Raw genomic sequence first — 14884 nt, forward strand, 5'->3', positions numbered from 1 at the left:
GGCCAGCTTGTGGCTGCTGCTTAAATAGCACAACTTTTTGTATGCTGTGCTATGTGTGAAATGGTTTTCATGCACACTGTAGTCTCTGATTTCACTCAGAGAAGCAGTGGAGGGTGCTTTGCAAAGATAGAGACAGCTAACCAACCCTATGCGCTTTGTTAGTGGGAGGAAGGTGTGCTTTTGTGTGATTTGAAACCAGCGTGCTAATCTGTATTCCACTTGTTTAATTGAATGTCTGAAGGCACAGTAATTAGTGACATGCCATGAAAAATTTCTGTAAACTTGCACAGTAAGATTTACCCGACTCTTCCAAGTCTCTTTCATCTTACAGGCACAGAGTAGGAGAATGAAAGTTTTTGCTGTCTTTGTGCATGTGTCTCTCTCTTTGAGGTGGTGGGTTTCAGCATTTAATTAAACTTCTGGTGGTGGAGGGGAAGTTTCTCTCAAAATCCTGAGGTTTTTTTATTAAGGAGGCTACAGTAATGGGAACCTATATTTTTAAAGAAATTTGTTCTGTAGTTTTTTCTGCAGTTCTTTTGATACACAAAAGCATGTCCTCAAAGAGCATGACATACCAAGAAGGCTATAAATGGGATTGGAACGCTATTGCTCAGTGTGTGTAAGAAACAGGCAGAGAGAGAAATGTGAGAGATCATCATTTTCTGAATACTGTGTTCAGAAATGCCCTGTCAGGCATATCAGCTCTCTCTCTCTGAATACATTTAATAAAGATCCAGCTGAGACTGGGGGTGAAAGAATAGGAATGGTGGTTGTTTGTTATGGATTATGTAGTGTTCTCTGCTCCCTTGATGAAAAAGTAACTACTCCTCTTTAATGATGAGCTTGAGGATAATAATGGTAGTGAAAAAATAATGCTTGAACTTACTCTGTTATTTGATTTTGACTTGATGCTTCAAGGTACACACCAATTCCTAAACTTCAGTCAAAAATAAAACTGTCAAGTAGTAAACAAGTGGAAAATGTACTATGGATATGAACTGCACCTTCATGGTATATTTTAAAAGCTAAGAACAAATACAAATACTATAGTGGCATTAATAAAAACTTGCAATCCAGATTGTTGAAACCCACATCACCCTCATAAATCTGTCCTAAAACTTGTTTCCTTCAGCTGTAAATGTGTGTCCATTGAAGATTTTTGCACACACCTGAACAGATGTGATGACCCAGAGAGACAAAATATACTCCCTGGACACAGTTTTACCATGTATGAGCAGCAACTGAGCCTCCTCTTGCTCGTTCTCCCATATTGGATTGTTCCCCATCTGTTGCATGTGGCAATAGGGAATCATTAGGACAGGGTGTGGCTGGGAGGATGGCATTTAAGTTCTCCCTCAGGGTTTCAGAAATGAGTGAGACAGAACTATGGAGCTGTGCCCATCTCCCTCTGGCCTCCCACAGTTTTGGGTGAATGTGGCTGGAGATATAAGTTGAGAAGGCAAGACACTGGACTTGGGGGAATCTTTAAGATGCAAAAAAAACCCCGTCAGCTGCTGGCTTGCATTTGAGGTTTCAGTACCCCATGAGTCTGGTGATATCTGGTTGCAAGGAGGAAGTTTTAATCCACATCAAATTGGCACATAACCAGTTCTATTGCCATCAGCTTTCCAAAGTCAGTTCTGAAGTGTCCCTGAAGTGACGAGCCAGAAGATCACTGAGTGTTTCCCAGTGGCAGTGCTGAAAGCCAGCATCCCTCATGTCCTCTCTTGGCCTGCCTGGTGCACTGAACAACTTGCATGCATAACCCTTTTGAAGTGTGCTTGCAAATACATTTTTGGGGTGTTTTTACTAATAGTTGGTTGTGCTATTTGTTTGGAGCCCTCCCATTTTGAGAACAGAGCTTGTAAAATGCAGGGGTAGATGGAGAGAGCAAGGTAACTTTTGAGTCATATCTTAAACAAACTGGAAAATGAAAGCCCAAGCTGTGGCATATGACTTCCAGGTTACAGAATGAGAAATAAGGGCCTCCTTACCTGCTGGTGACTTCTTAATTCTTAACTCCTGCAAAGGGAAGGTCACTGAATCCCACTGTCAAAACTGTATTCAAGCTGCTTGCAGCTATTTCTTGATTTAAGTTTTTCATGTATTGCATAGTACTTAAAGAAAAACTTGTGGGTTTTTTTTTTTATTTTTTTATTTAATACTGCCAGGTTTTAAGGAAAAGAATTTCCAGCTTGCTGCACTTCAATTTTAATTACTTTTTAAAAAGTGTATGCATTTTATCAAATTTCTTTCAGTTATATAATTTCTCAAATAAGTGATGATGTAATTTAGGAATTTTCTCTTTACTACTTCCTCAAAAATCCTATTTGTTTTTGAACACTAATTGTACAGTAACTGATTCCTGTGCTTCCCCCTTAATTCAAATCAAATTTTTGAGAGACACATGCATGTTTTATTCTGCTTGGTTTGCCATGACATTTGTACATTGTACCTGGAAAAACTAAATCCTAACTCTTTCTCTCTTATTTCTTCTTCTTTATGCTAAGAGGATTATGCTGGTAAGTTGCCTGCCTATACAACTTTATAAAAACTGTAACAATATCATATAGTTTTTTTTTCTTTGAATTCTTGCAGTGTCTAAGCAAAATTTCCTAATATTGCAGTGAAATGTGGGAGAATGGTTGTGCATATGGGAGTTTCTTTCAGATATGAGTAGTGGCTGAGAGATCTGGGGTTGTTTAGCCTGGAGAACAGGAGGGACCTTATCACTCTTTTCAACTGCTTGAAGAGAGCTTGTAGCAAGGCTGGGGTAAGTCGCTTTTCCCATATAGCAAGAGACAGGACAAGAGGAAATGGCCTCAGGTTATGCCAGGAGAGGTTTGGATTGGATTTTAGGAAGAGTTTCTTCATGGAAAGTGTTTCCAAGCATTGGAACAGGCTGCTCAGGGAAGTGGTGGAGTCACCATCCCTGGAAGTGTTCAAAAAAGATGCAGTTATGGCACTTGGGGACATGGTTTAACAGTTGGACTCAGTGTTCCTAAAGGTCATTTCTAGTCTTAATGATTCTGTGATTATTGCTGCCATTCTTTACAGAAGAGAAACTCAGTTTTTGAAGATCACCACACACAGTGGCACAGTTTTCAATCTTGTCCTAGAGATTGGTCTTAGAGAGACCATAGCTGGAGTATCTGGGAGACTTGAGCAGTTTTCCTCCCCACGTGTCAAATCTGTAGCTCTTACACAAGTGCTTTGGTGGACATCACTTCCCAGACACCACCTTTGTGTTCACCCTATCCCAAATGCAGAGCAGAGGCAGAATCCTCAGCAAACCCCCTAGAAAGGGATGATCACTGAGAGAGCCCTCTCAAAAAGCCACATATAGAAGCAGATGATTCAGTAACAAGTGTCACTTCAGGCAGTGAATTTTTGCTGGGTAGTTAGTGCTTTGTTGCTGGCTTTTTCCTCTCTGAGTGGCTTCTAGTTTCAACCACAAAAGGAAAGAATAAAAGTACAGCAGCTGTTTTTCACAAGGGAAATACATTTGCTGATGAAAGCAAAGATAGATGTTACCATGTGAAAACACAGAGCAGAAATGTTGTCTGGTCCTGCAAGTTCAGTTGGTTATTTTTATTTTCTTGTCTTCTAAATGTATGCCATGCAGTACATTGCTGCAGTGTCTGTTCCTGCAGTGCTGGGCAACCTTGGTGTGCAGCTGGTCCCCAGAGGCAGTGCAGCAGTGCAGGTGCAGGGTGAGTAAGGGGGGGTCAGTCTGTTTTCCATGCCTGCTTGCTGCTTTGCTGCCTGGCTGGGTGCTTGTCCATGAGAAACAGCCCTGAGATCAGTTACCATTGGATTCACAGGAGCTCTGCAAGAACTGCTGTGTGGGAACTAGGCAGAATTCAAGCAGGCAATCACTACTAGAGAGCTCCACACATCTAGTGCATCCCTGGACACTTTTCCAGAAGTAAACACTCTTTTAAGTGAAATGCTTCTACCATGAAGGCTTAGGAAATACTGCTTGGGAGTTTTCACACACAGACACACACAAAGGCAACATGAAGGAAATTGTTTAAGTTGCTTTGGAGGTGGCAAGTCTGTTTAGTGAAGTGTTTTCCCTCTGATGTATTTCAGTACTTCTTCCTTTTACTGTTGAAAGCAAAAGTACGAGCTCACTGCCAGCTTGGCCATCCCCTTGTCAGCGATGGTTACTGTCACAGCAGGGTGTGACTGTGTGAACTTCTTGTCACGGCTTCAGCGCTGCAGAGGTAACCCTGAAATACATGTTCACTGTTTTGGAGTCTTGTCTGCTATGAGCCTTTTGACTCCACCTCCTCTCTTAGTGAAATCAGGCCAGTGGAAACTATTTCTAGCAAGCGTGTGCCAGACTTCTCCACGGGATTACCTAAGGTCAAGCAGACTGTGCTTGGAAAACGTTTTCTCTCGTAAGCAGCGAAACTTGCTCCGTGCAGAGGCCAGCCTGTGATGCGGGGAGAAACCCCACAGCAGTCTACAAACAAAACATCTGTACTTCCACTGGCCTGTGCTTCTGGCAAATTTATTGCCTTGGGGCAAGCTGAATTTAAAAATTATATTCACTGATATGTTTTCATTTGGAAGGTTTATTTAGAGGAGTAAACCCCTCTATTGAGCATTCTCTGTAAATGGTTGCATCTTAGTCTTGTGTTATTTTTCAAGGCATCTAATGTGAGGTAAACAAAAACCCCAAAGCTGTCTTTACCTTATGTTAGATGCCTTGAAAAATAAAATTGTTCCTGGGTCACTTTCTTGATTTTTTTTTTTTTTAATGAAAAGTTGGCCACTATGGTTTGTGTGTAGGAGGTACTGCACAGCTACAACCCGAGATTAAACTCATAGCCAATACATAAAACATGGGAAGGGAGGGGAAATCACACCACACATAAATCAGATTCTGTGTTTCTGTGGTAGTTTGTAACTGCAGTGCTTAATAGGACAGGTGGAGAGGGTGTGGAATCACCACTCAGCATGTGGCTGCAAAGCAAGCTGTAGGTGTTCAAATGTGATGGATTGCAAGCTGTTTAGGCTTCTAAATGTGTTTTATTTCAAATGCTTCCTTCCTAGGGATAAGTCCTTGTGCTTCATCTGTACGTGCAAGTGCAGTCGGTAGATTTCCTTTTTGAATTCAACCTAATTGCTCCCCTCCAAAATCCTGTGCATCACAAAGTTTGGGAGTAAGAAAAGGGATTGGGAGTTTTATAATTTTGTTAACTTCCCTTCTTATTTTTAGCACTATTGATTTTTTCCAGTAGAGTCTAAGGGTTAAAATAGTACCATGTTGGAAACAGTTGACTATATGCAATATGGTGCTGTAGTTATTTGTTAACTTACTCTATGTTTTATTGCTGTTTAAAGTTACAGCTTGCCTGAGAGGCTGAATAGAAATGGCAATTCAATACTCTGGTATTTCAAAGTTTTAATAATCAAAACTCACATGTTTAGGAATTTATGGTTCTTCCCTTCCCCTTCCCTGCCCTTAAGAGAGGGTTCCAGTAATGTCATCATTTTGTTGTGCTCTGCAGCATAGACACGGTCCCCCTGAGATCAAGTCAGAGGGGAATGGTGGGCAGGAGGAGAGGAGGGAGGAAGATGCTCCTTGTTCACCTGAAACATTGCTTACCCTCTGTGTGAAGTGTTGGCTGATACCTGACACTATCTCGTGAAAGATTTAGTGTGTGTCATCCCATTGCCACTCTACAGTAGTTTTCCACATTCCTGAGTAGGGTAGAAAAGAGATCACAGAATCATTAATTATGGAAAAGTCCTCTGAGATTGTCAAATCCAGCTTATGACCAAACATTACCATGTCAACTAGACCATGGCACTGAGTGCCACATCCAGTCCTTCCTTAAACACCTCCAGGGACAGTGATTCCACCACCTCCCTGGGCAGTGCATTCCAATGTCTAATCACTATTTCTGTAAAAAAATTTCCTTGGATGTCCAACCTAAACCTCACCTGGTGTAGCTCAAGAGAAGAGACCAGCTCCCACCTGGCTGCACCCTCAGGCAGGTGTAAAGAATGATAAGGTCCCTCCTCAGCCTCTTTTCTCCAGACTAAACAATCCCAGCTCCCTCAGTCACTCATCATTGGGCTTGTGCTCCAGACCCTTCCACAGCTCCATTGCCCTTCTCTGGACATGCTGCAGCCTCTCAGTGTCCTCTGAATTGAACTGAACACAGGATTGCAGCTGCAGTCTCACCGGTGCCGAGTACAGAGGGACAATCACTGCCCTGGTCCTGCTGGCCATGCTATTCCTGATGCAGACCAGGATGCCATTGGCCTTCTTGGCCACCTGGGCACTCACTGGCTCTTGTTCAGCTGGCTGTTGACCAGCACCCCCCCAGGTCCTTTTCTGCTGGGCATCTTTCCAGCCACTCTGGAAAATACGTATGACACGTAATATGATGATGTCAGGAGGGAGAACAGGAGGTATCTAATGATACCTCCTTCCCACTCGCCCTGACAGACATGTCACTTTTGTCATCCCTTGTCTCCTCTGGAGCTGGGAGATTTCAGGGAGAAACACTGTCCATCTTTTCTGATGAAAGTGCAGGAAAGGCTGACTTGTTCTGTTGGCTTACAATGCGCCATCAATGAGGCAATGACTTCCTAATATAGATGAGGAGAGGCTCTCTCCTCTGTGTTTATGTGTAGTATGACTTCAGTGCAGGCTTTACTCCTGCTGCCCTCGGATTGTTTGCATTTTGGTTCTCTCTGGTTTACCATGGGGGCCTTGTCTAAGACAAGTGTCTAAATTTAGACACTTGAAGTCAAACGGTTTTGGCTCAGAGCCTGAGGTTTAAAGTTACCCACTTCAATATTGGCGTGAAGTCCTTGCCATAAGAAACATATGCAACAAATTGAAGCACATTGAAACAAGTGTTAATGTTCCCCCATAAAGCTAAAAAGGTCAAACACTTTCAAAATAAAAATTTGTGTTCATTTCAGTAAAACTGCTCGATTCAGTGACAGCCTCTGTCTCTCTTAAGGATCAAAAATAAAATCTGCCTTTTCATATGCTTAAAGGATTAGGATTTATGTATCTTTGAAAGCAAAGCTAAATTTTGTCTGGGAAAATCTACTTTGAGAAACAGGATGTTGAAGATAATGGTAAAAACAGCTTATAAATCACTTTTCTTGAAAGCTTAATTGGAATAAAGTTTAGAATGACTGTTTGACAATATTACTGGAAGGTGAAAAGTCATTGTTGAATTTGTCCATTCCTTGGGTACTATCAATGATCTAGGTGACCCAAGAAAAGCTGCTGTACCAACCCCTCTGTTACAATTGTATTCAAGTTTTGTGTATATTTAAGCCTATTCTGAATTTTTTGTGTAAACTTTTTTTAATTGGCAGTTCAAGTGGTACTTCTGAAATGATAAAAGCAGTTTCTGATTAAGTAATTGGCTGATATTGCATGTTCTGGTTTTGGGTAGAAAATGCAATTTACCTACACAGAATTACTTGTGGACTCTTGGAAAAGATCAACCATATTAAGTGTTAAAAAAAAGACCACTTAAAATGAAAGAATGTCTTTTGCCAGTATTTGTGTGTTTACCATGCTCAGCCCATGAATTTTCTTGAGAATCTGTTTGATTTATATTAGTGGGATAATCAGGTTGTAAACAGTTTATCTTAGCCATTGGGTTTACATTTGATTGTAACCAGTAGGTTGATTTAGTTAAGGATGGTCCAGAATCTCTTGAAAATCTCTGTAGAAATAAGTATTTGACTGTTGTCTTAGACAGACATCACTGAATGTAAATTCCACTTTTTTTTCTTTACCTTGAGAAATCTGTGAGACAAATGCAGTGGAGGAAGTAAAAAAAACCCAAAAAAACAAAAAAACCCCACCCTCAACTTTTTTCTTTAATTGTGTTCCAGAAAATATATTACAATAGTTAAAATGAACAGCTGTAATGTTTAGCACAATCATCTGTGTCTCTTAAAAAAGTTCCATATACTGCTCAAACTGTGTAAATAGTTAAATAAATGTGTACAAACTCAAGTTTTCATTTCCAGGTTGAAGACATCATTTGTGTTCAAACAGAAGCCTCCATCTGGTTCATGTTGTTAATTTATTCTCAAATGGAGAAACAGGCCATTGTATTAATCCTCAGTGAAGACAGATCTCTTTTGTGGGTCTGGTTTTACATACATTCATCACAACTAATGCTTTTAAAATAGTGGTGTATCCTCATCACCCATTCCCATCTTGTGGCTGTTGTTGTGAGAGATCTGGGCACTTGTGCTGCTGTCTCCCATGGCAGAGAGATAGGGAGAAGCAGTGTGAGAGGGTGCTCATCCCTTGCTTTGCCTGCTATGGGTCCTTCCAGACTGCAGATGTCCAGCGCCAGGTTTTGTGTTTAGGGTGCCACTGTTGATGGAGGAACTGGTCAGCTGTCCCCATGGTTTTCCTCCCATCTTTCCTCTTACCTTCCTCTAAATGCTCCTGGCTGTGTCCTTTATCCTTGTGGGAACCATCTCCTGATGTCACCAAGCTGAGTTTAGTCTTTTTCCCCATTCCTTAGCTGCAGCAGCTCACATTTGCCTCCAGTGCCAAGAAGCTCTGTAAAGCTGGCTGTGGGAAGTATGAGTGACCCTACTGGGAGTAGTGGCTATTTCTATGTGGCATGTTTAGTTGGCACCAGAGCTGCTGGGTGGCTGCAAGCCTGGCTCAGGTACAACCAGCTCTTTTTTCCAGGGGCTCCAGATCCCACATGCCCATACCCTCCCAGTTGGATGGTGTATCTTCTACAGGCTGTTCACAACGCAGAGGCATGGTCAATAACCAAGTGGGAAACTGCTGTGCTGACAGCTATTCTGGTATTTGCACACAGTCCTAATTGATAGAGCTATTCATGTGGGGAAATAAGCATCTGTATCTGCAGAGTCAACATTTTTTAGGGCATGGAGGAGACAGACAATAGGAGAGTAACAAACAGTAAGAAGAGCCAGAGTTGGGTTACAGCAGCACTGCTGTATTCTAGTGTTGCATTGTATGGGGCTTCAATTTGGTCTTTGCCTGAAAAGAAACTCAGTGGGCTGCAGAAGCTGGTGTTTCCTGGTGGTGTGATTTCTTCTGAAGTACAATTTGCACTGCTGCACGATAGGGAGATATAAAATAAGGCTTTGTGTGCACTTAGCAATTAAAAATTCCAGCGCAAGTTACTGTGGGGTTGTTTTGAACCCAGGCAATTGTCTTATGCCTGAGTGCCTCCTTCAGCTTTAATTGGATGTTTTCCACTTGTTGCTAATACAGTTATGCCTTTTAAAGGCATAAAGACATTCAGTGAGAAAATTGGGAATAATTTGTATTACAAGACATGTAACTGTTGTTTCTGTCTTTGTTATAGTCCGCTGATGATAATTACACAGAAGATCACAACACTTGCATGCCAGCTACATGATGGTAAGAAAAGGAATCTCTTCTTCCCATGTCCTGAAGACCGGCTTTACATACCAGTGAATTCTATGGTTGATTTATAGAGTGAATGAATGCAGTTCAGTGAGTTGTTCCAAGTGAAGAAGAAAAATGCTTTAGGAAGGAAAATGAGAAACTTAAAGGTTTGATAAGTTTTTAGGCTCAAACTGTCTTGGCAATATCAGAGACAACTGTTTTCCCCTTTGGGTATTCTAGTTCCTTGGGGCCCAGTTTGAATATTAGCTAGTACCAGTATCTCCTGTTTAGATGCTACAGTGCATCTCAATTAAGTTCTCTGAAAGTGTTACCGATTCTCAGAAGTCAAGAGCTGATGATACATACACTCAGTCATTAATGTTAATTTGGCAAAAAATATGCTAGCACTGATAAATACAGTGGCAATACACTCCATGAGTTGTGAGAGATAAAATTCAGTAGCTTTTCCCCAGTGCAGAGAGAAGCACAGTTGCAAGCAAAATAACATTGTCTTCAGTCTTGTGCTGTGCTGTGACAAAGAGCACTATTATTGCCCAGTAAAACGCCTGTGTCTACTACAGTGCAAAGGCTAAAAATGTCACTTGTCATCAGTAGCAATATTGCTTGTGCCTACTGATGTTGCAGTGCAAATTTCTGATGGTCTTAGGCCCACTGCCTTACAAGCTGTGGAGGACTGAATAAGTGCCTTGCTATAGAGTTGTTGTGAGCAAGGATTTAGGTGATGGCACACGGGGGTCTGACATTGTTTGCAAGCCAGGTTTGCACAAGTGAATCTAATGTTTTTATCTGGGTATAATAGATACAGCTGAAGCTTGGCTAATTGACCATGTTGTTGGCTGAGGCTTATCTGCTTCTGTAAGTTGAGTCAGCTGAGGTATTGCTGCAGCTCCACAGCAATGTGCAATCAAGGTACACACCTAGGATGTTGAAGGTGAACGACCAGACAGAAAGGAAAAAGACAACAGCAGAGGCAGAAATGTTCTAAACAGACCAGAATTCCTACAGATTAATGATGGTGGAAAAGGCTCATTACATTGCAAACAGCCATATATGGAGCAGTTGATCAAATGAAGGCAGCTTGCAGTTCAAGCATCAGTGGCAAATTTGTATTTGTAAAAATTTAACACAGCTGTCCATAAATGGAAACAGACAAACAAAATACCCAGTCCTTTAAGTAATTAAGTGCTAATTGTTTCTCTGAAATTCAGGCCCTCCCAGTATTTACAAACTGAAACAGTGGAGAGAGAATGTAAATGAGCAGCTTATCAGCAGTCGTTTTAGGATGTGGGTGCTGTGTCTGTATTGGTAATTATGGCCAGTATGTTTAGAACAGTAGTGTCAATTGGTGCCAAGCCCCTGATCTTCTGGGGCTGTGCACATAGAGCTGAGCACATGCCCCACACCAAGTGCTTTGACTCATCCCCTGTAGTTCTGCTGAAGCCAGTGGGATTCCCTGCATTATGTGCAGCTAAAGTTCTAGGCTGAAGGTTTTGAGGTGTGTGCTACAAGCAGTATTTGTTTACCACTGGTTGTGACACAAGATTTTTCCACCGTTTTCCTGGGACATTCAGTCTGTGCGTTACCTCTGGCCCCAAAGGTCTTGTGCACTCAACAGGAGGTCACCCTTCCAGTCTGGACCTTGTACAATTCCAGATTGTTGCTGATGTGGATGTTTAGGCTTCCTCCAGCAGCAGGCAGCTCGGCTGCTCGTTCACACCAGTGGAGCTTCTGTTCCCTGAGTGCCTGTTTGCCTTCCCCTGCCCACTCCTCCTGCTGTGAAATGCTCCATTTCTCACCAAGGAGCCAGCGGGAGGCTTGTGCTGAAATGAGCCAGCAGCTTCTGGCAACAGAGGTTTTTCTAGCCCAGGACAGTTTGTGGAGGCTGTTGGGGGTCGCAGCCGGTTGGTGGCATTGCCACTTCCATTGTGTGTGTGGGAATGCTATGGCTGCTCTTCCTGACAGTGTAGCCAGGGTGAGAAAGGGGGAATGAAGTGAGGAACTGGGTGAAGAGGTATAGTAGAACTTGACATAGAAGTGAGGGATTGAGATGTATTAAACCACCTGTGACAAAAAAACTTTGAAATTATGGCCTTAGAAATTTATTTGTGGAGTGCAAGCATAAGGCTTTGGGAATAGTTTTTACTGTTTGTCTTTTGGAAAGATCTAATGTGTCTTTTCTTTCCAGGAATAGGGCGACAAGCTGAGGAACTCACTGCTGAGCAAAATCGGCTTGCTGTAAAGTAAGGATGTAATTATCTGGTGATTTGTGTCTAAGTTCTGCCAAAGAAGTTGACTGTTTAGGTTGTTTTTATTTGTTCTTTTATTCGGGTTTGTTTTTTTTTTTTTCATTACAGTGTCAGGGACAACATAGTGGCTCAGCCATGGAAATGTTTCCTGCTACTTTCCAGTCCATGAGATACTAAAAGTCCTACATGCTTTTTCTATTTGCTTGAGAAGTTTTGTTTTTCTAATGCTGCTGTCATTACCCTCCTTACAACAAACATACCTTCTCCCTTATGTTCTTTTTTTTTCTTCAGTTCAGGACCTCTGCCTTTATCACCTATGCTGGTCAGTAAAGCACTGAAGTACTTGGCAATGTCTCATAAATATACTTAAATATACTTGTTCTGTGGCATGTGGAGTATATTTGCTGTATTAACTCTTTTAAATTCAGGCTAAGACTATCCTATACAGACTTATTGGCTGTTATCTTCATCTGATCTGTGATGTGCTATTTTTCCAAGTAATTACCCCTCCCCTGTCAACAATCCACTGCACAGTAAAAATCCATTTTAGTTTCAGTCTGACAGTTCAAGTGCTGTTTTCCTTTGCCATAATTTTTGAATGCTGGATTTTATTTTTTTTGGTCTCCTTCCATAATATTGATACTCCTAGGTCTCTGTGTTATGTAACTTCTAATTTTTCATATGGAGAGAGCACTTCTTTGAGCACCTTTTTTTCCTAGTTTTTCTCTCAATACAAATGCAACACGGAGTTGAATTTGAGAGTGTTTTGTTGTTGTTGGGCTTTTTTGTGGTTTTGTTTGTTTTTTTAAATGAAGAATTAGTGTTACAGAATTACTCTTAGACCCATATCTATTTTTCTCCATGATATGTTTGTTATGGTCAAGGAAATTATTTCCTTAATTTCCAAGGTAGACAATTCAGCCATCAGAAAACCTGCCTATGTACTTCAGAAAGTAAGGGAGTCATTTCTTGAAAAGCAAAACTCTTGTAGGTAGCTGTGACCCCATAGTGTGTATTTTTAAAGCTCACAGCATAATTTTTAACTGCACCTAGCCCTTAATGCTAGTCAAATTCTCACTAAACAGGCTTGGTTTTTTTTCTTGTACAGTAGATGAGTTCATAATAGAAAAGAAGATGCCAATAGCTTAAGTGTCAGTGGCAGACAAGTTATAACTGAAGAGTTTTAAATCCCCTTTGGTGATACAGCCTTTTGTCTTGCCTCCTGTTCTTGGTCTGTTTTTGTTTCTCACTCATCCTCTGTACATTCCTTTGTGCATTGCTCATGTCTCCCCACCCAACCATGTGCAGAACCCAAGTTGAAACTAATGACTTTATTTTTAATCTTACTGTAGAGCTAGGAAGCCCACATCATGGACCTGTTTTTGCAGGACAGAAAGATGACTCTTACCCCAAATTGTTTGCTTCAACCTTCTGTGAAATGCTTTCACCAGAGAACATACCATTCAGGCACTAACATCTACAATAACCAGTAGGGTGAATGCAGAAAATCCTTGCTAATCTAACTGTTTATTCAAACTAATTCCACTTCAGAATAGAAGTAGGCAACAGAAAATGTTTAACTGTTGCTTAGTTTTTCTGCTAGAAATTTGTTTTAGTCTTAAAGAATTTTAAGTGTGTTTTGGTTATGCGTGTCCATCTGTGTCTTGGGCAGGAGAGCCCTCAAGCACTGTGCCCAAGTTTGTGCTCTCATCTGAGGCCTCCATGTTTACTTGAATGGTAACAATTAGGACATTTATGGAAAGCACTCACTCTAATGCAGTGCAGAACACAGCCCACAGTTTGGGTGTTGGCATCTTCTGCCACATAAAAACCCCAAGCCCAACAATTTACAAATTACACTACTGCTGAGAGGCCTTTGCATCTTTTTTTCCCCATTGTAATGATCTGTAGCAAAGGCAGTGGATCTTCTTAATTTTACATCAAATGTACAGCCCCAGAAGGAACTGGTGGGGTATGCACTTGCAAAATGGAAAAAAAATAATATGACTTTCATCTTTAGCCATCTTTCAATTAATTTGGTTATTTTTCCCCCCTTAGTTCCTTTTCCTGTTCATGATGCAATACAAGCAATTACTTCCTTTATTTGAACAGTAGGAGAGAGTGCTTATTCATTCTCTTCCTGTATGTCTCATGTGACACTTCCCATTTTTCAAAAGGCTGAACTGAAGGGAGGGTGAGAGCTCCTCCCAGGACTGAGAGCCCGGTTTTAGAGACTCCCTGCCCTGTGGTGTGTATAACAAGGCAGTATGGTCCCTGACATGCTGGACAGATGTCCAAAACCAATAACCAGCTTCACACTCCTGGTACTGCTGACCTGTCCGAAATGGACAAATTTATTACTGTTTTTAGCTAGAAAGTTTCTAAGATTACAACTTTTCAAATCACTAGCATTAGTTCACCTGCAGTTTAAGCACTTTGATGTTACCTTTGCTCTGACTGCCATCTACCAGACATCACCAGATTATGACAGGCTGTGTTTTATCTTCCCCAGAACAGATCTAGAGAGCTTTCAGCTGGGTGGAAATGGGTAGGAGAGGGGTGAGGACTGAGGCAGACAGTGCAACAAAAAACATCGGTGAAAGCCTTTGATATGTTTTACCTTGTTTTGTTGTTTTTTTTAAATTTAATTTGTTCTGTTGTGTGTGGCTGATTTTTCACAGGTCAAGGCCTTCTTTACTGGAGTATTTAAGTTATCTCCTCAATTTTATGAGCATCATAGCAGGGCCTTGCAGCAATTACAAGGACTATATCGCCTTCATTGAAGGGAGGCATGTGCACATGAAACTCTTAGAAGTGAACTGGAAGCAGAAGGGTTATGACAGACTTCCTGATCCTTCTCCAACTGTAAGTTTTAAAATGACAAAGATTGATTGCAGGGGGCAGGAAAGTACAACTTTGTACATGATTCTCATAATTAAAAGCTAAGAAGAAAAACCAGTTTTGGGTTATCTTGCTAGTAAAGGTTACAGTGAGTTGTTTTTTTTTCTGTCAGTGGCTGCTGTTTTTATCACAAGGTCAGGGGTGAAGGGGCTAGTGAATTTGCTAAATGGTTTTGGCATGCAAAAAGGGTCAGCTGTTAATGGGTGTCCTTTGTGCAGCAAGGGGAATGGGATGCAGGTTCTGACTGTGACAAGTTGCAGTTCAGCTCCAGACAGAAGAGGAAATGTCAAAAAAAAAAACAAACAAAAAAAGT

General features: G+C 41.3%; 1 protein-coding gene across 2 annotated transcripts in view; it reads left to right on the forward strand.

Annotated features, from left to right (window-relative positions):
* Positions 1 to 14884, forward strand: part of MBOAT1 (membrane bound O-acyltransferase domain containing 1) — a 55854-nt gene that overhangs the window by 27582 nt on the left and 13388 nt on the right. For both annotated transcript variants that reach the window (XM_009093928.4, XM_050971288.1), the window contains 3 exons: positions 9360 to 9415; positions 11610 to 11664; positions 14352 to 14535. In XM_009093928.4, the coding sequence (XP_009092176.3) occupies positions 9360 to 9415; positions 11610 to 11664; positions 14352 to 14535 (295 nt within the window). The remainder of the gene's footprint in view (positions 1 to 9359; positions 9416 to 11609; positions 11665 to 14351; positions 14536 to 14884) is intronic.

Source organism: Serinus canaria, chromosome 2 (genome assembly GCF_022539315.1).
Source record: "Serinus canaria isolate serCan28SL12 chromosome 2, serCan2020, whole genome shotgun sequence".
Classification (NCBI taxonomy): domain Eukaryota; kingdom Metazoa; phylum Chordata; class Aves; order Passeriformes; family Fringillidae; genus Serinus; species Serinus canaria.